The sequence below is a fragment of the Nyctereutes procyonoides genome, unplaced genomic scaffold (assembly GCF_905146905.1).
Source record: "Nyctereutes procyonoides isolate TBG_1078 unplaced genomic scaffold, NYPRO_anot_genome, whole genome shotgun sequence".
Lineage (NCBI taxonomy): Eukaryota > Metazoa > Chordata > Mammalia > Carnivora > Canidae > Nyctereutes > Nyctereutes procyonoides.
The window spans coordinates 29103931-29130508 of NW_026575135.1; the positions used below are offsets into that span (position 1 = coordinate 29103931).

At 33.1% G+C, this 26578-nt stretch overlaps 2 protein-coding genes across 3 annotated transcripts in view; one reads left to right on the top strand and one right to left on the bottom strand.

The window, feature by feature from the left end:
- Window positions 1-26578, bottom strand: part of IFT74 (intraflagellar transport 74) — an 81535-nt gene that overhangs the window by 53503 nt on the left and 1454 nt on the right. For both annotated transcript variants that reach the window (XR_008661468.1, XM_055302613.1), the window contains exons 2-8: window positions 25373-25511; window positions 20651-20786; window positions 18171-18219; window positions 16566-16664; window positions 16345-16405; window positions 12084-12143; window positions 10309-10370 (exon numbers count right to left, since the gene is read on the bottom strand). Coding sequence is in view for 1 of the 2 variants with exons in the window: in XM_055302613.1 (XP_055158588.1) it covers window positions 10309-10370; window positions 12084-12143; window positions 16345-16405; window positions 16566-16664; window positions 18171-18219; window positions 20651-20786; window positions 25373-25492 (587 nt within the window). In the remaining variant the exon portion in view is untranslated. The remainder of the gene's footprint in view (window positions 1-10308; window positions 10371-12083; window positions 12144-16344; window positions 16406-16565; window positions 16665-18170; window positions 18220-20650; window positions 20787-25372; window positions 25512-26578) is intronic.
- LRRC19 (leucine rich repeat containing 19) lies at window positions 386-9680 on the top strand. Its single transcript, XM_055302614.1, has 5 exons — window positions 386-433; window positions 1338-1427; window positions 3264-3777; window positions 4438-4623; window positions 5149-9680. The coding sequence occupies exons 2-5, from the start codon at window positions 1347-1349 to the stop codon at window positions 5475-5477; spliced, it is 1110 nt and encodes a 369-aa protein (XP_055158589.1). The 5' UTR covers window positions 386-433; window positions 1338-1346; the 3' UTR covers window positions 5478-9680.

Here is a 26578-nt window from a genome sequence, read left to right on the forward strand (position 1 = left end):
AGCTGAAACTTAGGGGAATACGAAACTCGGGGGTATCTTTTCAACTTGAATCTCTCTAAATACAAAATACCTTTAAGACTAACTTTAAATCACTTTAACAATTTATCTTTCAAAGTATGCTTGCATTTTCAATATTATATACTCTAGCTCACAAAGTACATTTGCTAATACATTTTTCAAGAGTAACTAAGAAACACAAAGGTTAAGCAAAGCACTTGTTATGCTAAAAAAGTCAAAGATGACTAAGAAATTATACTTCTAGTCAATCTTTTGCTAAGGAAGTCTAGCTTTTTTTTTTTATCACATGTTCATTGGGTACAAAGGTTAAAACATAGTGAAATGTGATCATATGACACTTTTTTTTTTTAATGGTGTAGAAGAAACAGTAGATTCCTTAGGACACGAGTCTCAAAGACAAAAGAAAAAAGTAAAGGTAAGATCCTATATATATTTACAGGTTTGACTGGTGCTGAGTTTTTAGAGAAAAAAAACTATATTTAGGTTTGTCAATCTATATAAAAATCTTTAATAGGCGATGAAAGAGCAGAAAATATGATTATATCTTCTCATGATCTACCTTAGAAATATAAACCTGGGAGCTAAAAAAATCTTTCCCAAATAAATTTATCATGTAATACAAAGTAATTACTTTTCTTTTGGGGGAAAAAAAAGGTTTCATATAGCTAATCAAATTTATAAGATCTTTTTATTCAGAGCATTCTGAAACACTGAGGATTCTTAAAGTGACATTAACTTAAAAAAAATTTACAAGATGAAAAAAGACCAAAATTATGAATAACTATGTTTGGGGAATGAAAAGATAGAAAGCATACATTCGATAGACTGAAGATGAAGGTAGGAAGTATATGAGAAAGCGGAAGCCTCTTATCTCCCACAGTTTTAAGTCAACAGGTTATACCAATAGACAATGCCTAAATTAAAAAACCAAGAGATAGCAATATAAATATATACTTAAACATGTACATATACATAAGTATAGAGTCTTGACTTTCTTTTATGCACATATACTAAAATTTTAAAATATACAACCACTTCACTTGTCTTATAAGTTCTTTTCAATTGATCTAGAAACTACTGAGACATTCTAAAAATACTTTCATTTGCCAGGGGCTTTCCAGTTTGTTAAGATTACAATGTTGGAAAAAAAAGAAAAAAAGATTACAATGTTGGGAGGGTGTGGGAACATGTACTTGTTTCACATTTCATATATTTTAAGAAAAAACAGATTTAAAAGGAGAAAAAAGGAAATCAAAATATCCTCAATGATCTCTAAAGTTCTTCTCCTACTAAGATGAAAATACTCTCTTTTCTATCAGGCCTGCGATATGAAAGCTACATGCATCACAATCTTGTTTTGGCCCCTCTTCATGCTATTATTATCAGAGGAAAGGCAGTCTTCTAAAACAGTAAGTTTTTACAGTCACGGTAGTGAAAATATTTCCAAAGGCATACTTTGTGTACAGTTAATAAAATATCCCAAGGCAATTCAAGCAAAAAAAAAAAATCTAAGCTATCAAAACTAATTGGTTAGCTATGTATATTCAAAATCTGTGATGTGTGAGCTAGATTCTAATTTGACAAAACCGGTTTTCATTTTATTTAAACTAAGTTTTTTTTTTTTTTTAACAGTTGGTTAAAGAAGTCTGTAAGTTTACACTATAAAATCTGAGATTAGTTTCAGGATTTAAACACCATTTTTATTTTTTATTTTTTTATTTTTAAAAAATAATCTCCATGCCCAATGTGGAACTCAAACTCAGGACCCTGAGGTCAAGAGTCACACATTCTACCGACCAAGCCAGCCAGTCACCCCCAAACACCACTCTTTAAAATGTCGGAAATATTTTTTAAAAAATCACATATTTATGAGGAAAATTACTGTTGTTGCATTACTATAACTAGGGAAATACTTCAATTGCAAAACAGTCAAAATAAGAACTATATTTTTGGATCTACAGCCACATAAGGGAAGAACTTCATGTTGCCTGGCTCTTAAATTCAATATATGGTTCAATTTGTTAATAAAATAAATATGTTCTGGGGGCACCCGGCTGGCTCAGTCAGTACAGCATCTGATTCTTGATCTTGGGTTCATGAGTTCAAGCCCCCACATTGGCTGAAGAGTTCACTTTAAAAAATATTAATGAAATAAATATTTTCTTTTAAAACACCAAGCTTTGGGCAGCCTGGGTGGCTCAGTTGTTTAGCGCCGCCTTCAGCCCAGGGACTGACCCTGGCATGGAGTCCCATGTCAGGCTCCCTGCATAGAGCCTGCTTCTCCCCTTGCCTGTGTCTCTGCCTCTCTCTCTCTCTCATATTAATAAATAAATAAATAATCTTAAAAACAAAAACAGAAACAAACAAAAAAAAACGAGCTTTAAGCTGTTAACCCTATATAGAGTTATGTCCTGAGTATTATTTCTTGTTTAATAGCCCTAGGTGTAGTGTTGATAGCTCTGATTTTTAAAAACAAAAAAATTTTAAAATAATTTCACTATAAATCACACACAAGTGATACACTATATATGTTAAGAGAATTATTTGCCATGTATTTCCATATATATAATAGAATTATACCCATATTTTCTGTAAAAGTATGTTATAACAGAAGATATCTATATGATTAACTAGAATCTCTTTGCTCAGTTATATATAACAGAATTTCTTTATTTTTTTTAAAGAAATTTTTTTTTAATTTTTTTAATTTTTATTTATTTATGATAGGCACACAGTGAGAGAGAGAGAGGCAGAGACACAGGCAGAGGGAGAAGCAGGCTCCATGCACCGGGAGCCTGACGTGGGATTCGATCCCGGGTCTCCAGGATCGCGCCCTGGGCCAAAGGCAGGCGCTAAACCGCTGCGCCACCCAGGGATCCCAACAGAATTTCTTTAATCTTCAGTATTTCATCCCAGTGAGGAAATAAAAGTATTTGCTTTACTTTTTACACACTATAGCATCAAAATATTAAAAAAGGAAATGTTTTTCTAAAACTATTTTCTTAAAAAAAAATAAAAAATAAAACTATTTTCTTCCAGGATTGCCTGGGTGGTTATGCATCCAACTCTTGATTTTAGCTCAAGTCATGATCTCAGGATTGTGAGATTCCCTTCTCCCTCTGCCCCTCCCCTCTAAAAACAAAACAAAACAATCTTCCAATGTCTAATTTCCTGCATATGAAAATTTGGCAAATTCTGTTAATATTTTTCCTGATTAATGCATTTCTCATTTTTTTCTTTTTTAGGAAGTCAAATATAATTTCACTGAAAAGAATTATTCTTTGATTCCAGCGGATATCAATAAAAATGTAACTATACTTGATCTCAGTTATAACCAAATTACTTTGAATATTATAGACACAGGAGTTCTACAGACATATATTTTACTCATTGAACTCTATTTGACTGAGAACAATGTCACTATGTTATATAATAATAGCTTTGGTAACCTCTCCAATCTAGAAATTTTAAATATCTGTAGAAATTCCATCCACATAATCCAACAGAGTGCATTCATGGGCTTAAATAAACTAAAACAGTTACATCTCTGTCAAAACAAAATATCTCAACTGAGTCCTGACATATTTGTGCCTCTAAAAAACCTGATACTTCTGAATTTGCAAGGCAATTTCATAAGCTATTTTGATGTACCACAATTGTTTCATCTGGAATTAATAATTTTATATGGAAATCCATGGAACTGCTCTTGTAGTCTACTGAATTTACAAAACTGGTTGAACACATCAAATGTGACACTAGGTAAGTTTTTATTATTTAAATTAATCAAAACCAAAATGTGATTGATTCTATCATTCTACCTCAGGAAAGTCTCTCACTTCATGTTTTAAAGAGAAAGAAACTATTCCTGTATAAGGGAAGCAGACAGAAACCCTGAAAAATACTTGTTGAACAGATATCCTTCCTCTGTCTTTCAGGGGGAAAAAAAGAAGAAAAGAAATTTAAATGTTCTGTATAATGAGATGATACTGTCACTTCATGTATTAAGTTTACAGTTTATTTTTTTTAAGTTTACAGTTTAAATATGAATTCATAAGAGAATTTTGTAAGGCATTTCCTTTTCTTAGGATAAAAACAGATATCCTATTTTCTTAACTGCAACCATGCACTGCCTGAGATCAATTTTTACCACAATCTTAATCATAGCATCTTTATTAACACAAACCAAACAATAGATACTGCACTTAAACTATATTTGTAAAATAACTTAATAAACAAGAAGGTGAACCTTACCCTTCCTGTGTTGCTAGGCAAATACAAGAGTTTCTAACTAATAATCTTTAATAATGACAGGTAGATATACCAAAAAATTCTAGGTAAAAATAATTATTAAATGCTAGCCATTATAACTTAATAATAATAATCCTATTTTCCATAATAAATCTTATTCTGATTTACTAGAAAATGAAAACGTCACCACGTGCATCCACCCAGGTATCCTGAATCACTACAGTATCAAAACAGTACCTTATAATGCTGAATGCTACTCAAAATTTCCTCCACCTATAAATGAAGATCTTTATAACCACTTTCACTTCATTAGCAACTCAACATTCAATAGCTCTTTGAACAACTTACAAAATTCAGGTAATGTACTGGTTTTGAATATTAATATTGCTGAAGGTAGTATACTAAATTAACTGAAGTAGTTCTGATTATTTTCTGAATTTTAAATTCCTAGAAACAATGTAAAAGAAAAATTCCTTAACAAAAGATTTACAAAATACTAAGTTTCCAAACTAGGCTTTCCTAGTTACCATCCAAATGCCATTATGCAACTTATTTAACTTCTTTGGGCCTTATTTTTGACTAGTTAAGTCACAATTCTATTTAATAGGTATAAATCAATAATATTCTTTGGTAAAATGATAAACAATACCTACAAAGACAAATAGTTATTTCAGAAAAAAAAAAGGTATTTTTTAACCACACTATGAAACACCTTTATTGTAGTTTTAGTAACTTTTGCTTAAAGAGAATTATAATGTATGTTTATTTCTAATACCAACATTATGGAGTTATTAGGACATATGATTAATGATTATTTTATTTTTGTCAATTTAACAAAATCAATCTCTCTTGCTTTTTCTCTCTCTTGGTGTTCCAATTCAGAACGTAAACTTCTTGGAAAAAGTTGGGCTCTTCTTGTTGGTGTGGTAGTTACTGTACTGATGACTTCACTCCTCATTTTTGTTGCTATCAAATGCCCAATATGGTACAATTTTCTGCTTAGTTACAATCATCATCGCCTGGAAGAGCATGAAGCAGAAACCTATGAAGATGGTTTTACTGGAAATTCACGTTCTCTTTCACAGGTTCCAGATACAAACTCTGAGGATACTACAGTAATATTTGAACAACTACATTCATTTGTGGTAGATGATGATGGGTTTATTGAAGACAAATACATAGATACTCATGAATTACATGAAGAAAATTAATTCCGTTCAATGTTTGATTTTTTAAAAATGTTATAAGTTCACTCACAGTTTAGACATAAATGGAGATTAAGCATGTGCCATACCAAACTGTGGCTAGTAGATTTTTTTTTTGCTAGTAGACTTTTATATTAATTGCAACACACGAGTATCATAAAATGATGTTTTATCATTGGTATTGAGTAAGTAGGTCCAAATACAGTAACAGTGATAATACTAGCATTACTATTTTCAGCAGTATTCCGACCATACATCCTAATAAGGAAAAGACCTAAACTATTCATTAATTAAAATGAACTGATTCTAATATTAGCCCAGATATTTTATGTAATACATATTAAATTATATTACAAGTTTTATTGATTGGAATCAGTAAATAATAAAGGTTTGGGGGGGGTGCCTGGGTAGCTCATATGGTTGAGTATCTGACTCCTGGTTTTAGCTTAGGTCATCATCTCAGGGGGCCAGGATCAAGCCCCATGTTGGGCTCTGTATTAGGTGCAGAGTCTACTTGGTCCTGTCCCTCTCCCTCTACTTCTCCCCCTGCTCATATTCTCTGTCTCCATCTCTCCCTCAAATAAAATCTTAAAAAAATTTTTTTCTAAATAAAGGTTTTGAATTTGTCAAAGTGAAAAAGCTTAAACATACAACACACTAAGACTGATTTTATGCTCGCAGAATGAATTTATGGAATTGGAAAATATTTAAATGCTTCCTGAATTAGCACAATAAATTTTCTGAAAATTTAGTACTAACTTAAGGTATAGGTACAATGTCCAAGCACAATGTTAATAAGTTACTACTTCTTTCAAATATAAAAAAAAGACTGTGACCATAAAGGAAGACCATCACAACTGAATAGTATGGTAGCTTCCAAAGTGGGTATTACAAGTCTCCATGAATCTGTTTTTAAAAAGCTGTATTTCTGCCTCTCTTTGGGAGAGTTCTATTCAAATGAGTCTGTGCTGGAGTTGAGGAATCTTCAGTTGGTCCATGGACAGCTGTTTGGGATCCTGTAGATAGAGCAATGTTTCCCAAATTGTTTATTCTAGAATATTAATTTCCAGGGAAATGCTCAAAAATATTGAGAGAGAGAAAACAGTACATGGTCAAAGTACTATAGAATTACTATAGGAAATACTGAGTTTAAACACGATTTATTCAAGATTCTAACAAACTAAAATGCTCTCTGCCCTTCAACAACTAAGCATTAAGAATTTTTCAAACTTACTGGACAACAAAACTCTTTCTTCGAGGTATGCCTACAAAGAGTCCATAGCACAATGATTGTCCAAAAAAACGTAGTTTGGACAACAATGACCTTGGGACTATAACAGGAAGAGTCTAAAGTTAATTATTTTGCTAATTCCTTATAATCAATTGGCTGTAGTCATAATTTTAAAAACTTAATGCAGAGTGGCATTAAAAATTGTAACAAAATCCATCATTTTTACCTTCCATGGTGAGAAAATTAAGTGTATTTACACCTTTTAGAGACTTCTAAAACACTATAATAAAATACATTTATAAATGAAATAATACAATGTCATATTTTCTTCACCACCATCATACAGGAAAGGGCATAGTGCCTAAAGGTCCATTGATTCAAATATAAAAAAAGACTGTAGGATTGAACATGAGCTGAGGAGCGGGGAGATAGATATTTAAGTGTATAATAACACTATTTATTTTTGTGTATGTTCAAATTTCCCTATAATAAAGTTTTTAAAATGCATATGTACTTGAGAGTTTCTCAGACTAAAAATAATGTATATGTATGTTATATTCTGCAGAATAGTTATTTTAAAGGTTACATCAATAGTAAATTCAGTTCAAATGTCTATTTAGGAAAATAAAAACTGTTTAGGATGACACACAGTCTGTGAAATAAGAAGACTCACTTATTTACAATGCATATTTGTATTTATGGAAACATGTGTTTTTTTTATAAATTAATTTTTATTGGTGTTCAATTATGGAAACATGTTTTTAATAAAGGATATAAGTGTTTTACATGTAATAGTTCTTACTAGAAGTGAGATAATTATGGAAACAAAATACATCTTTCTCTAAATAATCTGTTATTTTACCAAACTACCATTTCCTGATATGAGGCAAATATTAATATCTGAAAAATCTAGTAAAATGAAATATAATTATGAATGAACAAAGACTACATCTAATCTCTTAGGCCCCTTATAATTGAATGTTAGCATGTGAAATTGAATTAAAGCCGAGTGTAATGTTATAGTAATATTTTAAAGGCTGTACTCTATAACTAACTTATTTTGAATAGATGTTCCATAATAAACCTGACAGTTTATCCATACTACACTAAATGGAAGTTTTCTTAGACCTGCCTTCTCAGGGTATGGCATTACCTGCTCCCTTTGAATGTGTAGCCAAGGAAGATCCTTGTCTCACTGAGATGTTGGCCCTCTAATTAACACATGAAATAAATCTATTCACCTGGTGCATATAAAAGTAAATTTCATGAAAATAACTTTTGTTCTTAAATTTCTGCTTATGTCAGGAGAACCAATTATGTCCAGCCTCAATTACCAACTACAGATATTAAGAAACTGCTCACATTTCAGGACAAACTATCATATTTTAAGAACTCTTCCCTTAACTAAATGAACCAAATAGACATAAAAGCCTATGACAGTCTTAAATTTATAATCTGTGAGCTATCTTTCTGGATGAAATATCTATAAAACAGGTTCATATATTTTTAAATCTGACCTAAGTATTATATAACTGTAGATAAATGATGAAATAAAAATTAGGACCTTAATCTGGAATGTGTTCAACAGACTAAGTTCATTATTTACTTTATAGGTACCTAGGGGAGTTATTTTATGCATGATAAATGATAAACACTTGCTGAGTGGTTTAAACAGAACAAACACAGCAGTAAAAAGTTTTCAGGTGAAAGCTTGGTCACCATGAATATAGAATTTTCTTTGTAAATAGAAGAGTTTTCCAGTATTTATAATTTTTAAGGTAGCATTTTATAGCATCAAATGATAAAGAAGAGGTTCCTTTGTTTTTAATCAACAGAAAAAATTGTATTATCTTTCAAATGTTTTATCATTACATATTAACAATTCAATTCTTCACCAATTGTTTTCTCTATATGCATAAGTAAAAAGACAGTATATTTGGTGTTACAGAATGTCAGTAATTTGGGTTATTACCCTTGCTGTCAGAGATTAATACTGATAAAATTCTGAGACAAAATATGTACAGGGTGAGTGTATACAAAATGGTATATTTGGTGTTACAGAATGTCAGTAATTTGGGTTATTACCCTTGCTCTCAGAGATTAATACTGATAAAATTCTGAGACAAAATATGTACAGGGTGGGTGTGTACAAAATAGCTTATGTTTGTACTGCCTAGACAATATTTAATTAAGGCCAAAAATCAATGAATAATCATGTTAACTACCGTTATTATCTGAATATTTACGCCCCTCCAAAATTTGTATTAAAATCCTAGTCCCCAAAGGTAGATGGTATTAGTAGGTGGTCTCTGGGAAGTGATTAGGTAAGGAGAATGGAGGCCTCATGAATAGAATTAGTGCCTTTATAAAAGAGATCCCACAGACCTCCTTCTACCACGGGAGTATACAGAAAGGAGATACCTAATATGAGCAGAAAGAGGGACCTCACCAGAATGGGACCATGTTGGTGCCTTGAGCCCAGCCTCCAGAACTGTTAGCAATAAATTCCTGTTGTTTATAAGTTACCCAGTATGTGGTATTTTGTTATAGCAGCCCAAATGGACTAAGATAACTATATCAAATCTACCTATTACCTTTGTAGGCCTTTGTCACTGCCACATTGCCATTTATTACCAGAGTCAAAATTATTTGCTATCTGGTCTTTATATAAAAAGATACCTTTATGTGTGTGTATATATATATATATATATATGCATTAATATAACTATTAATTATAAATTAATAATTGAATACTGAAAAATGTAAATAGCTCACTAATAATGTGACTTTTATTAGACTGGGACTTGAATTCCAGAATTCAAACTAGTTAAAAGCTCTGGTTAAAATTATAAATGGTAGAGATGAACATATTCTTATTCATCTTAAAATTTAATATTATTTGAAATAGAAATTTTATTTATCTAATCTATGTAATAATTTTATTTATCCAGGATTTCGGTACTTAATGGCAAATGATAGTAATTTTATTTATATAAGACTTGGGTACTTAATGGTAAAATAAAAATAATAGATGTGTAACCAATAACATTTGTATTCCATATATTCAACTTTTTAAAATAAAATGCAAAGGAAGGGGTGCCTGAGTGGCTCAGTTGGTTGAGCATTCATTCAGTGTTTTCTTTTTTTTAAAGATAGATAGATAGATTAGTATTTATTTATTTATTTATTTATTTATTTATTTATTTATTTATTTATTTATTTATTTATGATAGACATAGAGAGAGAAAGAGAGAGAGAGGCAGAGACACAGGAGGAGGGAGAAGCAGGCTCCATGCCGGGAGCCCGACGTGGGACTCGATCCCGGGACTCCAGGATCGCGCCCTGGGCCAAAGGCAGGCGCTAAACCGCTGAGCCACCCAGGGATCCCCTCATTCAGCTCTTGATCTTAGCTCAAGGCTTGATCTCATGGTCATGAGTTTGGGCCTGCATTTGCCTCCATGCTGTGTGCAGAGTCTACTTAAAAAAAAAAAAAAAAAAAAAAAAAAAAAAAAAAAAGCAAGGAAAAAAAAGAGAAGATTTACAAAGAAATAAATGACTTCAAAATTAAACTAAGAAATGTTTGATTTCTAAATGGATTGTACTTACGCTTGTCTTTCAGTAAATATGATATCCATACTTTGTGTTTCTCGATCATTTTGAGCTTTAAGCTGAATAAAGAGTTAATACAGAAGTTAGTGATAAAAAATTACCATTTAACTTTAAAAGTTATTCTGATCATGAATAATTGAAAGATTATTGTAATAATCCTAATGCCACATGCAAAAATTTTTTTTAAAAATACAGTATCTATTTCATTTGACAAACTACTTGAAACAGGAAGTCTTTCATAGGTAATATAATCTCACATCAAAGATATTCACTATTCTTCAGTTATCAAATAATCCAATATAAACTTAATTTATATAAATAGAATTTCTAAAATTTATTGGGTGTCCAATAGTTCATTAGTAATACGTTGGTTTTAGACCCAACACAAAGTTTTATCCTTAAACAGAATTTTACCTGAGTACTCCTACTTGACTCTACTGTTCATACTCAGCCTAGAATTTGGTTCTTCCCCAAATAATTGACAGAACACATAAAGAAGTTTCCACATTTTACATGCAGCATTAAAACTTTTTTTTTTTCTTAAAGATTTTATTTATTTATCCATGAGAGACACAGAGAGAGAGGGAGGCAGAGACACAGGCAGAGGGAGAAGCAGACTCCATGAAGGGAGCCCGATGTGGGACTCAATCCCCAGACTCCAGGATCACACCCCAGGCCAAAGGCAGGCGCCAAACCGCGGAGCCACCCTGGGATCCCCAAAACTATTTTTTTAAATTGGGAATTCTCATGTGTTCTAAAGTTAAGACTAATTTCACCAAGTTATGTTTTTAGAACCCCAATTTAGAAAAAAGTCATTGTAGAAATTCTAGTCTGATTATGTAAGTTAGAAGCTATATAAGTTATAAAAATTTGTATAAAAGTTGTAGAAACTATAAACTCTATGTAGGTAATTTTCTTACAAATGTTTATAATCAAAAGAAGTTAGCTCCTAACATATTGTCATCTACCAAAGACTCAAAGAACATTAAACACCAATTCTCATTTATCAGTCAAGAAGTAGGGTTATATATGGCATCATAAGGTAACCATTCATTTTTCTCTCTCACTTATAAAATGTTATAAAGGTTACCTTATATTTCCAGTGAGTACTTAGCTGCTTTTGTGCAAATGTTAAACCAAAAGTATTCCATAAGTTGGAATACTTAATCTGTATACAAGGAATATAGATGAGACTCCCTAACACTGTGGTGTGAGACCAGTTCAACCTAGCCTTGTAGAAAGACACTAAAGCATCCATTATGGAGATCTAACAAACAGGAAGAAATTTAAAAAGAGCAACCTAAGGGGCATCTGGCTGGTTAAGTAGTAGAGCATGCAACTCTTGATCAGGATGTGAGTTCGAGCCCCACAGTGGATATAAAGATCACTTAAAAACAAAATCTTTAGGGGATCCCTGGGCGGCGCAGCGGTTTGGCGCCTGCCTTTGGCCCAGGGCGCGATCCTGGAGACCCGGGATCGAATCCCACGTCGGGCTCCTGGTGCATGGAGCCTGCTTCTCCCTCTGCCTGTGTCTCTGCCTCTCTCTCTCTCTCTCTCTGTGCGACTATCATAAATAAATAAAAATTAATAAAAAAAAATCTTTAATGAAAAAAAAGCAACTGAAGGAACTCAATTATAATAGTGGCACTTAAGATCAGAGTAATACCTATCTGTAAGGTGTGCAAAGTTTTATCAAACTATTTCTAGATATAACTTTATAGTGGAGGACATGATCTACTTGGTCTATTGCTTATACTTATAAATTTTCTTACCATGTTGTAATCATTCATCACTTCTTCCATTTCAGTATTGGTATTAAGTTTATCTACCAACTAAAAACAAAGATACAAAAAAAAAAAAAGCACTCTGTTAGTCTTTATAAATTTTCTCTATAATTCATAAGCTGGTATCTAATCTTACAAACAATGAGTAGTCATTTAAGCATTAATACAAGTATTTTATCTTCTAAGATAAAAACAAATACTGAGCTAAGTATATATTATGCATTTGGCCAATCAATAAATCACATTTTTAGGGTGGAAAAGTGAGTAGTAATAAACTATTCTTCCCTCAGACTGTACATTGAAGAGCTTTGCCTGCTTTGAAAAGATGTCTGGACTTAAAGGAAGTGTCTAAAGCATACAAAAGTTTGGGGAACATGTGTCTGTCTGTCTTTTCCTCAGCAGAGAGGGTATTAACAGAATTATAAACAGAGTTATATTATAATTATATAATATTATGATTATAAATATATTCATAATTATAATAATATAATTGTGATATAATATAAAAGTTTGGGGAACGTGTATCTGTCTTTTCCTCAGCAGAGAGGGTATTAACAGAATTATAAACAGAACTATAATTATATAATATATAATAATTAATATTATATTAACATATAATTGTAATATAATATATAATAACACAATATAATTATATAATTACAACATATTTATATTTTTAACAGAATTATACCAGTAAAAATGCAAAATTATTTTCTTGGTCTTCCAAAAAAAAAAAAAAAAACCAAAATACAAAAAAACAACAGGGTAAGGCACCATCAGCTTACTTATACCAGTAAGCTTATTTAAAAAAATTAGGCAATGATAGAAATAGCTAACATATTTACCTGTGACAAACATTATTCTGGTCTGTTGAATATATTCACTTAATTTTAATAATTACTCTACAAAGTATATACTATCCACATTTTGCAAATAAATTTAGCAAGCTGAAGAGCCAGAATTTAAACAGGAAGGCTACTAAAAGCAAACTATTTGGATATAACTGCGCCTAAAAAACTAAGCTTTATTAATGTACTATGTATTAGTATATATCCTATTTCACTTGATAAGAATAGTAAGTGCTACTAAAACCTAACATTCTCAAATGTTTTTCTATGTGTTAGATATGGACTAAATGTTCTCCTTATATTAGTTCATCATCCTACAAACAACATATTTTACACATTATTAATATTATCATACTAAGTAATTTACCTAATGCATTCCAATACAACTAAAAAATGGCTTTTATCTAATATCATTTCATATAATACAAAAAACTTTCTCATATTTAAGATAAAACATTTACTAAAAATATTGCACTGAATACTAGGCTCTACAAATTGTTCATTATGGATTATACAGTCCAATGTATTTGAGAATTACAATATTCCATAATCAGCAAAATTTGTTTATGAGTACAATGTAACAATATCAAGTAGGTACAGCATAATTTACCTAGCCATTATGGTAGAATGTTTTGTATTTTATGTAACACTATAAAGTGCACTAACATTCTTATCATAGAAGTCCCAGAAGAAGAGAGGGAGAGAGGGCTGAAAACTTCCCTAATCTGGAAGGAAACAAATATTCATATAAAAGGTGTAGAGAACATCCATAAAAAATCAACAAAAGCAGGTCAACACCAAGATTATCATAGTAAAATCTGCAAAATACAGAGATAAGGAAAAAAAATCCTAAAAGCAACAAGGAAAAAGAAATCCCTAACTTAAAGGGGAAGACAAATAAGGTTAAAGCAGATCTACCCACAGAAACTTGGCAAGCCAGAAAAAAAGTGGCATGATAAATTTAAGTGCTGAATGGGAACAACATGCAGCCAAGAATACTTTATCCAGCAAGACTGTCATTCAGAGTTGAAGATACAGTGTCCCAGATAAACATAAAACAAGTTTGTGACCACTATACCACCCCTGTAAGAAATATTAAAGGAGACTCTTTGAGTGGGGAAAAAAGACCAAAGGCAACAAAGACTAGAAAGGAATAGAGAAGATCTTCAGAAATAACAATTTAACAGGTAATAAAATGGCACTAAGTGTCATATAACCATTCCGAATAAAAGTGGAGTAAATGATCAATCAAAAGACAAAGGGCATCAGAATGGGAAAAAAAAAAAAAGAGACTCACCTATATTCTGCCTATAAGAGACTCATTTTAGACTTAAAGACCCCTGCAAATTGAAAGTGGAGGGATGGAGAACAATTTACCATGCAAGCAGATATCAAAAAAGAGCTAGAGTAGCCATACCGAAACAACTAGATTTTAAACAAAAGACTGTAACAAGAGATGACAGAGGGTAGTATATCATAATTGAGCAGTCTACCCAATAAGAAGATCTAACAATTGTAAATATTTATGCTCCCGACTTGGAAGCTCCCAAATGGATAGAACAATAACAAACATAAAAAAAATTGATAATAACACAATAATAGTAGGGGACTTTAACACCCCACTTGCAGCAATGTACAGATAATCCAAGCAGAAAAGCAATAAGGAAACAACGGCTTTAATGACACACTGGCCCAAATGGACTTAACAAATATATTCAGAACATTCTATCCAAATGCATCAGAATACACATTCTTTTTTCAAGTGCACTCTCCAGAATAGATCACATATTGGGTCACAAATCAGGCCTCAACAACTACAAAAAGATTGAAATAATACCATGCATATTATCTGACCACAGTGCTATAAAACTGGAAGTCAACCACAAGACCACTAAGAAAAACTTTGGAGGGGGGGCGGAGTGGCTCAGTAGTTGGGCATCTGCCTTTGGCTCAGGGCATGATCCAAAGGTCCTGGGATCGAGTCCTGCATCAGGCTCCCCTCAAGGACCTGGCTTCTCCCTCTGCCTATGTCTCTGCCTCTCTCTGTCTCTCATGAATAAACAAAATCTTTGAAAAAAGAAAAAATTTGGAAAGACCCCAAATAAATGGAAGTTAAAGAATATCCTACTAAAGAATGAATGGAAAAAAAAAAAAAGAATGAATGGGTTAACCAGGAAATGAAAGAAAAAACTTTAAAAATACATAGAAACAAATGACAATGAAAATTTGATAGTCTAAGACCTTACAGATGCAGCAAAAGTAGTCATAAGAAGGAAGTATATAGCAAGATAGGCCTACCTCAAAAAGCAAAAAAAAATCTCAAATACACAATCTAATACACATGTAAATACACACATAAGGAGTTAGAAAAAATAAGGCAAATGTGAAGCTAAAGCCGGCAGAGAAAGGGAAATAATAAAGATCAGAATAGAAATAAATGATACAGGAAACAATATAGGTTGGTAAGGATGCGGAGAAAGGAGAACGCACTGCTGGTGGGAATGCAAATAGGTACAGCCACTCTGGAAAACAGTATAGAGGTTCTTCAAAAAGTTAAAATAGAAACTACCATATGACCCAGCAACTGCACTACTAGATACTCACCCAAAGGATACAAAAGCACTGATTCAAAGGGCACATGCACCCAGGTGTTTATAACAGCTTTAGCAACAGCACCGAAACTATGGAAAGAGCACTAATACCCATTTGACTAATGAATGGATAAAAAAGATGTGACACAGACACACATAAAATGAAGTATTACTCAGCCATAAAAAAATAATGAAATCTTACCATTTGCAATGACATAATGGAGCTAGAGTGTATTACTGCTATGCAAAATAAGTCGGTCAAGAAAGATAAATACTGTATGATTTTACTCATATATAGAATTTATGAAACAAAACAGATGAACATAGGGGAAAGAAAAGAGAGAGAGGGAAGCAAACCATAAAGGAGACCCTTAACTATAGAGAACAAACTGAGGGTTGCTGGGGGGGGGGTGGGGGTGGAGGGCAGGTTAAATGGGTGATGGGTATTAAGGAGAGGACTTGTTGTGATGACCACTGGGTGTTATATATAAGTGATGAATCACTAAATTCTACTCTTGAAACTGATACATTACACTGTATGTTAACTAACTAGAACGTAAATAAAAATTGAAACATTTAAAAAAAAAAAAACGACGATGACTGGCAGAATACATATTGATCTGTTAAACCAAATTATCTCTGGGGAGGGCAATGAGGGAAAACGCAAAATGATATTTTAATCTCTAACTTTTCCTGTTTTCAATCTTTTACAGTAAGCATGTATTTGTGTATTATTTGGTATTTAAAATAACACATTTTTAAAGCAGCAAAAACCAAAAAAAATGTTCAAAAAAATCTTTGAACAAATACCATGTTGTAGTCTGCTAGTTGTCCTTGAAACTCTTTGATTTCAACAGCTAAAGTCTCAGCTCTGTAAGCATAAAATAGATTTATAAACACATAAACATGCAGAAGTGAATTATAAACATTATTTAACTACAAATTCAGTATTAAATTTCTGAAATATATTACATTAAATGTTGTTTGTAATAGGAAAGATCTTGTATGATTTTATCTCCAAAATCACTTACCTCTTTTCATATGACAAATATACTGAATTCTCTTGATTGTACATTTCTATTTCTTTCTGAAGTTTATTAATTTCCATTGTAAGTTCACTTATTTTACTTCTAAATGAAAAGAAATTAGAAAGTCAGTAATACTTCTAATCCAGAAAAGAGCCTTTCTAGACACACAAAACAAACTTCTCATACATGTGTAACATTATAGATGGTTTTATAAAATTTCACTAAAGGAAAAACAATTTATGTGGCTTATTTGACTAAGAATGAGGAATATCCCAACTTTGATAAGAAACTAAAAGAGATTCTCTAATCATTAAGATGAAATATGACCAGAATATAATAAGGCTGGTCAAACTAACAATCTTTAGACAGAAGCAGATGCCTTAATTGTCACCCTTAAACCACTAGCCATCCTCTAGGACAGGGCTTCTCAAAAGCAACACTATTGACATTTTAGGTCATTAAAGAATACTCTGAAGTATTCTGAAGAATACTCTGAAGAATACTTCTTTACTTCAGGGGAAGGGTCTATCCTGTGCACTCTACGAAGTTTAACTATATCTGTAAAAGTTGTCAGTAGCACAACCCGTCAATCCCAAGTGTGACAACCAAATTATTTGTCTAAAAATTGCCAAATATTCTCTAGAGAGCAAAATCAGTGCCAGTTGAGAACCACTGCTATAGAGTCAAACAATTACATAAATAGCTAGAACTATTTTTTTATGCAGAAACATAAATCATAGAAAAGCAAGGAAATGAAATGATGAAAAATAGTGCTATTTCTTTTCCTTCTTTTGATTTAAAAGTGGCTGGATATCAAGAGATGCTATACAACTAACATCCTATCTTTCTTGCTGATATTAGTTTAGCTTAATGCTAAACTTAATGGACTGATGGGGAAAATGTACACTTCTCTTTACTGCCTTCTAGAAGTTTGAGAATCATAAAGGATCCTGATTATCAGAGAAATGAAAGGATCCAGAACTGAGAAAGAAAACAGTACTTTTAGGATATGATAGAAGAATGGATTACATGAAATGGAAGTAAGAGAGAAAGAGGATACTGATAATGAGCCAAGAAGAAAACAAAGTAAAATGGGAAAATGGAGATAGGACAGTAGGACATCTGAGCAAGAAAAAGGTAGGTTGAGAATAAGAAAAAAGTTCTCAATTTAGAGCTTCATACTTTGAGACACATAATAAACCTTATTAATTAAAATAGCTCACATTTGTAGCAGTTGACCAAACATACATTTATGTAAAACCCTGCACTGATTAACATGTCATAAATAACTTTTCCCTTTCTTATTAGATGCAACTAGTGACATGTCAGTGGTATAAATAATATACTTCACAGTAATTTGTGAAAGAAGCATAAAAGATTATTCTTATCAATATATGAAAAACAGTGAACTTGACATAGAGTTCATATACATGCAAATATACACAATTTAAAATCTCAGCCTAATTGTATTATCACATATATTTTGTAACATAGCCAAATTAACAAATTATATTATAACACAAAATAATTCTTAGAAATCGAAAGATAATTATCTTAATAAAAGTACCAGAGTTAAAACTTCACGACCATGCATAGGAAAAAACATACCGAAGAAGCCCAAGATAATAAGATTTGTCTAAAATTTGCCTCTGAGGACCTAAAAAAAAAAAAAAAAAAAAGTTTTTAATTATTACTGTACAGTTTGGAAATGCTGCCAAAACACCAAAGCCAAAGCACAATAAAGTTACACTCCATAATTCTGACAGTTCTTATTTATGCTCCAATAAATCTGATAATCAAGACAAATCATTAAAATGGAAAAGAACACTGGAGCACCAGGCTGGCTTAATTAGTAGAGCATGGGACTCTTCATTTCAGGGTGAAATGAAAGGAGAATTAATATCCTGGCATTATGACATAATGGAAACTTGAATTAAGACCATGAAAATGGGATTAGAGGTAAGGCTGTTAAGACAGTAGACTCTATGGGTCAGGTTGACTGAATGCACACTAAGAAAGTCTAGAACAGGGTTATCCAAGAAAACCTGCAACAATCGAAATATTCTATATCAGAACTGTCCAGTGAAGTAGCTACCTGGGATTACTGAGCACTTGAAATATGGCTGATGCTACTGGAGAGCTAAATATTTATTTTACTTAATTTTATTCAATTTAATTTTAAATAGCTACATGTAGCTATTGATTATCATAAAGTACAGTACAGATTTTGGACTGTGAATTTCTCAGTGCAAGAGATTATGATTTTTCAGAATTTGTCTCAGACTTTTTTAGAAACATGATCTTATTTCAGTAGGAATAAGAAAGTATTCCTAAGGAAAAAAAAAAAAAAGAAGTATTCCTAGGTTAAATGTCCCAAACCTTGAGAAATGAAGTGCTCTGCAAGGTGGGAGAGGTAAGGGTAGAGAGTACTGACTGTGAGCTCTATGCTCAGAAGAGGTAGAGAATGTGTTAGAAAGGGAAATGGGGCACTGGAGTAGGTAAAAACAAGTCACAGCAGATAGTAGTACATAGTGCTAATAATCAGAACTCTTTCATGTAAGACTCTGAAATATACTGGTAGAAACTATCTTAACTGATATTGGTTCTGTTGTAAGGAGAAATCAATACAGTAATAAATATTTGATAAATTATTTATAGGATTATTTAATAAAATAAAATGTGCAAATATTTCTGTGAATATATTTTCAAAGACTATATAATTTTGACACTTTTTCACAGTACTCATTATTATTAAGCAAGCATTTCTAAATAACCGTTTATTAGTATTTAGTGAGCTAAGTGGTATTACAATAAAGAAAGAAAATTTGTCTTCTCAAAGGCATGGCATGCTATATTATACAAAGTAGTGTATCTTATAATTAATTTTTCTCAATAGAATATCTTCATCCCTGATAAGTCATTTGTCACAAATACAGAAAATAAAACTCATTATAAAGCAGTTCATCATGCTTTGATTTGTACATATTACAGACCAATTTTTTGAATCCTAACATACCATTATGTCTCTTTAAACACAGAGGCATAAGGAAAGATGCAGCAAAAATCTATACATTAGTCTCATTTCCTTACTTAAAGAGTTACATATTACAATGGTGCATTAGAAAAAGTAACACTCAACTAATTTCTCATAAAAATATAAGTATCTTAATAGTGTCACTTTTATATCAAAAAGTATTTCAGAGTATTTCTACATAGTACTAGAAATCTAATTTTCATTCCTAAGCTTTTCTTCAAATTATTTCAAATTTCTTCAAGTTATAACAAGTTACATGTTCAGAAAAATAAAGATTAAAATACCTCACATATGTATTTAATCTCTATTCCACAATGTGTTTTCACATTCATTCTTTTAATTACTTAACCCTAACCACAATTTTGTGAATCAACGAATAAAAATGGAGTAAAATAGCCTTCTTATAATTCTCATTTAGTAATAAGGTACTGTAATATATTTTTTTAAGATTTTATTTATTTATTTCTGAGAATACACAGAGAGGAGAGAGAGAAGCAGAGACACGGGCAGAGGGAGAAGCAGGCGCCATGCAAGGAGCCTGAGGTGGGACTCGATCCTGGGCCTCCAGGATCAGGCCCTGGGCCGAAGGCGGCACTAAACCACTTGAGCCACCCGGGCTGACCATAATATTTTTTTTTAAAGATTTTATTTATTTATTCATGAGAGACCCAGAGAGAGGCAGAGACACAGGCAGAGGGAGAGGAAGGTTCCTCACAGGGAGCTCGATGTGGAACTTGATCCCGGGACTCTAGGATCAGGACCTGAGCCCAAGGCAGACGCTCAACCGCTGAGCCACCCAGGCGTCCCTACTTTTCTTTTTTTTTTTTTTTTTTAGGTTTATTTGAGAGAAAAAAGATTTGAGAGAAAGAAAGAGAGAGCATGAGCAGGGAAAGGGACAGAGGAAGAGAGAGAAGCAGACTCCCCATTGAGCAGGGGGCCTTATCCTTGCTTGATCATGACCTGAGGCAATGGCAGATGCTCAACTAACTGAGCCACCCAGGTGCCCCTGTTTAATACTTTATACAAAATATACCCATTTTCTTAAAACAGATACCTTTCATTCCAGTTTTCATTCCACTCAAACCTTGCTGTGTTACAGGACGATCAGCAACTTTGATGTGAGAAGACAGAACACCTCCTGTCCCTATGGGACCACCACGAGAGCCTGGTCTTGCTGTTCCAGGTGGCATCTAAATGAAAAATATTATTTCAGTTTTAGTAAACTAGAAAAATACTGTACCTTCTACTACTGTTAAGACTGCAAAGAGAATATTTTACGAATTAAAATTCTATTTAATTCGTAAAATATTCTTTATACTTTTGAATTTCTGAAGTATTAAATATTAATAAAACTCTTTAACATTTAAAATTCCATGAACATTAAATAGTACACTTCCTTAAAATTTAAAATTCTAAAATAAAATTTTATTTTTTGTCAACTATATTTTAAGGAAAATAAGATTACATAAATATATAAATAAAATTCTATGTGTAGACACTATTTATAACACCCCTAAACTGGAAAGGAACTAACTGTACACATATTTGTCCTTATTTTAACCATAGGAAATGGTTGAATAAGTTGTAGTATATTAAAAAAGTTGACATAACAGTATTTATTTATTTATTTTAGATTTTATTTATTTTATTTATTCATAGAGACAGAGAGAGAGAGAGAGAGAGAGAGAGGAGGCAGAGACACAGGCAGAGGGAGAAGCAGGCATCATACAGAGAGCCTGACGTGGGACTCGATCCAGGGTCTCCAGGATCACGCTCTGGGCTGCAGGCGGCGCTAAACCACTAAGCCACCGGGCTGCCCTATTTATTTATTTTTTTAACAGTATTTATAATTCCATTTTGTAAAACAAAAAGTATGGAGAATTTTATAAAAAACAGTAACAATTGTTATCCTAATAATGCTGTAGTTCATTTTTATGTTATCTTTTCACAGCTTGATGTTTTCAGCATTATTACAGTAAATATATATTACCTTCAAAATTAGAAAAAAAAAAAAATGGGGCAGTCCTGGTGGCGCAGCGGTTTAATGCTGCCTGCAGACCGGGGTGTGATCCTGGAGATCGGGGATCAAGTCCCACATGGGGCTCCCTGCATGGAGCCTGCTTCTCCCTCTGCCTGCGTCTCTGCCTCTCTCTCTCTCTCTGTGTCTTTCATGAATGAATAAAAAAATAAAATCTTTAAAAAAATTAGAAAAAATATGAAAAATTTTCTTTTTCCTTTTTTCTTTTTTAAAGATTTTATTTATTTATTCATGAGAGACACAGGGAGAAGGGAGTTCTGGGATCACGCCCTGAGCCCAAGGCACACGCCCAATGGCTGGACCACCCAGGTGTCCCTGAAATTTTCATTTTAAAATTGAAATTATATATAATTCCATCACAAGATAGTCAAATAAGTGTTAAATGGCTTACATCATTCAGCAAGCATACAGATTATTACTCTACATGATTTTCTATTTCAGTTCTGCAAAATCCAATAGAATATTATACCCTCTGAGGAAAGAATAAAAGACTCCCTTCTTGGGGTGCCTAGGTGGCTCAGTTGGTTAAGCGTCTGCCCTTAGGCCCTGGAATTGAGCCCCATGTGGTGGGGCTCCCTGCTCAGCAGGAAGCCTGCTTCTCCCTCTCCCTCTGTCCTCTACCCCCTGACCCCTTCTTGTGCTCTCTCTCTCTCCAATAAATAAGTAAAATCTTTGGGAGAAAAAGATTCCCTCTTTGCCAGTTCATACAGCATGGAGAGGTTGGAAAGGTATGAGACAATCCAAAGCTGTTCCACATTATCCTTCTGTTATCTTCCATTCTTTCTTTCCTTTTTTTCCTCACTCTCTGCCAAAGAGTAAAGCAGTGATCTCTGGAAGAGAATGCTAAATCTCTTCCTGGGTAAACTTTACCAAATGAAAATACAGAGAAATATAAATTAAAATCAAACACATCTAAAAGAATGAATAGACATGTATGTATTCACATAAAAATATGCTTACAATATAGTATTAAAAATAATGGATAAGGTAGACAACAATGTATACCATTGTTTCAGAAAATATTAAAATCATACAATCTTATATGCATGTGTCTTAGTGTTTGTAAATTAACAGAAAAAATTTGGAGAGATACATATCACACTGTTGACTATCATTATAGCTGAGGTAGGAAGGAACTCTGGCACTATTCCTTTGTATATTTAATGACAGCACCAATAGTTTAAAAACTACTAACATTAAATAGGTGAAGCAGGGGCAGCCTGGGTGGCTCAGCGGTTTAGTGCCGCCTTCAGCTCAGGGCCTGAACCTGGAGAACCAGGATCGAGTCCCATGTTGGGCTCCCTGCATGGAGCCTGCTTCTTCCTCTGCCTGTGTCTCTGCCCCTCTCTCTCTCTCTGTATGTCTCTCATGAATAAATAAATAAAATTTTTAAAAAAGAATAAATAAATAAATAAAGCACCTGGCACTGAGTAGGTGGCCAGTAAGTGTCCAAATTCTTTTATAAATATTTCATTAGCAAGCATAAATTCTTACTAAAATAAAAATTCTTACTAGCTCAGTACCATGCATATGAAGACTTTAGAAAAATCATTTTAGTATAAGTTGATGTTGATAACGTTACATAAAACTCTAGAAAAATCTGAAAACATTAAGAAAACCTGACTCTAACAAAATCATTCCCTCCAAAAATTACTGTTCTTCTTATGAATTAAACACAGGACCGAGGGGCACTTGGGTGGTTCAGTCAGTTAAGCAGCTGCCCTCAGCTCAGGTTACCATTCCAGAGTCCTAGGACTGAGCCCTGCAGCAGGCTCCCTGCTCAATGAGGAGTGTTTCTCCCTCTCCCTCTGCTCTTCCACCCACTTGTGCTCTCTCTCAAATAAATAAATCTTTAAAAAAATAAAAATTAAAATTAAACACAGGACCTAGCATTATCTCTAGTTTGCAGTTAACCTACTGTATAAGCTTGACATACAAAGAGTCAAAACCATCTGTTGCAAGCATCAGAATAATTAATATGAATATTTTGGTGTATTCATTTCTTTCTATGTATGTATAAATATGCTTTTATGTTCAACGGGCACCACACTGCTTTTTTCACTTAATACTATATTATAAAGATATACAATTTCTTCAAATATTCTTTGAAAATAATTTTTAATGACTACTTCATAGCTTATTATAGGAAGAGATGCATCACATTTTAAGACTCACTTGCAAGGTAATTTAAGTTGCTTTCAAATTTTTACTGTTATAATTCTAATGAAACTGTAATAATCATCTTTATAGGATATTATTTTGCTTAGAATTATCAGTTTATAAAGTTTATCCAATTTTTTTCTAATGTGGTACATGTTTGATGACACTCTCCATTTCACATTAAGCTATTAAATTTTTCTAGTCTGTTTCTAGGCTGTTGTGGCAACCAAAATATAGTTTTACTTATTACTTATAATGTATTTATAGTGGAGTACTGTACTTTTCCTTATTTTCGCTTTATTGCTTTAGATGAATTTTAGAATAGTTTTAGAATGGTATCTCATATAATTTTGATTGAACATAGGGTTCATAGCCTTAGTATAGCAAGAGCTCTTATAAGTTTGCTTTTTCATCTATGTTACAAATAATTTTTACCCATTTGTCATTTTTAACTTTTTTAATGGTGTTTTCAATTTTTAAGAATTCAAATATAGGGATCCCTGGGTGGCGCAGCGGTTTGGCGCCTGCCTTTGGCCCAGGGCACGATTCTGGAGACCCGGGATCGAATCCCACGTCGGGCTCCCGGTGCATGGAGCCTGCTTCTCTCTCTGCCTCTCTCTCTCTCTCTCTCTCTCTCTCTCTCTGTGTGTGTGTGACTATCATAAAGTAAATAAATTAAAAAAAAAAAAAAAAAAAAAAGAATTCAAATATATAAATATAAAGATACTTTCCTTTTCAGTATTTGGTGTTTGTTTTACAAAGGCCTAGTCTACACCATGTTTATATGAAATACTTGCCTATATTTTCTTCCAATACATTTATAGCTTCATTTTTTAAATATAAAGTTTCGGTGGGTGCACGGGGGAGGGGGAATGAATGAATGAATGAATGAATGAATAAATAAATAAATAAATAGTTTCTAAAATATCTAGAATTGGGGCACCTGGGTGAGTCAGTCAGTTAGGCATCTGCCTTCAACTCAGATCATGGTCCCAGGGTCCTGGGATCCAGCCCCGCACTGGGCTCCCTGCTCAGCAGGGGAGCCTGCTTCTCCCTCTCCCTCTGCCACTCCCCTTGCTTGTGTGCTCTGTCGAATAAATAAAATCTTAAAAAAAAATAATAAAAATAAGAATAAAATATGTAGAATTCTGCGTGAGGGAGGGGTCAATTGTTAATAATCAATGGTTTACCCATTATTTGAATGCACTACTGAATGTTCTATGCTTTTCCCACTATTTTGAAATGTCACTTTAATCATTAAGTTCTTACATATGTCTGATTCTGTTTCTTGTCTATTCCATTTCATTTGATCCTGCCACCAATAAACTATACCACTTAAATTACTGTACCTTTAAACTAAATTTGAATATCAGTATGAGCAGGCATTTTCTCTCAATAATGTCTTTCAGACATCCTTCCACATTTATACTTCTAGGTATTCCCTCCCACAATACAAAGTCATATATAACACTATCCGGACAGAATAAAGCAAGAACAAAGAAGAATTATAATAGGCAGGCTCTCCAACCTCTACCAGGACATATGCATAAGAATTCAACAGAACTGTTTGAAACTTACTCCAGTTGCCACTCGAGTATTTCCTGACGGGGGTCGTATTCCAGAAGGAGGTCTTCCAGGTAACCCAATTCCACCTCGCGAAACAGGGCGAGCTGCTGAAGGCTTGTGATTACTGGCCATTGTTTGTACGCTTTAACCACTATTTGGAAAACAAGAAACAGTTCAATTCTCCTTTGGTGCCTTCTATAGTAAGACACTGGGGATCTACATAGCTTTCCTTCAAACATTTAAACCACAATAACTTTTCTTGCAAATGGCCATTCCAAGTACCACTATGAGGCCAAACCTGCTTCATTTTGTTCAAATTTGACATTAATGTTATATCTACAATGGAGTCATTGAAGTCAATGAAGTCATTTATTATAGTATGCCTTCTTCATTTCCCTGTTTTCTTACCAAAATGCAAGCCTCTCTAATTATCTGTCTTGAGCTCTTCCTATACTCTAATAAAATTTCTTTTTTGACTCATCCAGCACCTTTCTTCCGTTTAGACTTTTTCTCTGTGCTCTATGATTCACTTCCTTATATTCTCAGTTATCAAATGCTTCATTTTACTCTTAACCTCAGCTTCCCCGCAAAACACTTTTAGTAGTAAAAGCTATTTTAGCTTCTTAATCCACAAGTCAAAGCAAAGGGAGTACACAACACTCCCCTTGCTTCTCAGTGTCACTTTCAAAACACTATTCTTCCAAATGTTAAAAAAAAAAAAACAAGACTCTCTTCCTTTGACAACCAGGGAACGCAACCTTATTGCCTTGGATCTTGCCTGGTTGCTCTTATCCAAGGACCACCTAATCTCTAACACCATCTTCACTAAAGTCTTTTAGTGACACCTAGTTCAGTGTCTCTATTCCAGTCCCACCGAAGCCCTGGATGACTTCCACGGGGATACTGGATTCAATACCTAACATTCTAGGTCACGGTTCCCGGACCCAAATTTCAGTTACCATCTCAACTCCATTTCAGTCATCTATAGCTGTGTGTCGACCTAGAGCTTGTCATCATCTGGAATTGTTTCACCCCAGTATCAAATGAAATACTTCATTCTACGACCTTAATCTCCACATGCCTATCTCACCTTTATTCTAACTACATCTCCCTTTAAACCAGTTCCTTAATTCACTCATTCTCTTCCAGTTTATCAGCCCTCTCCTTTACCCATCAGAATACATTACTTAAAGTTTGGCTGATAATTCAGAACAGCAT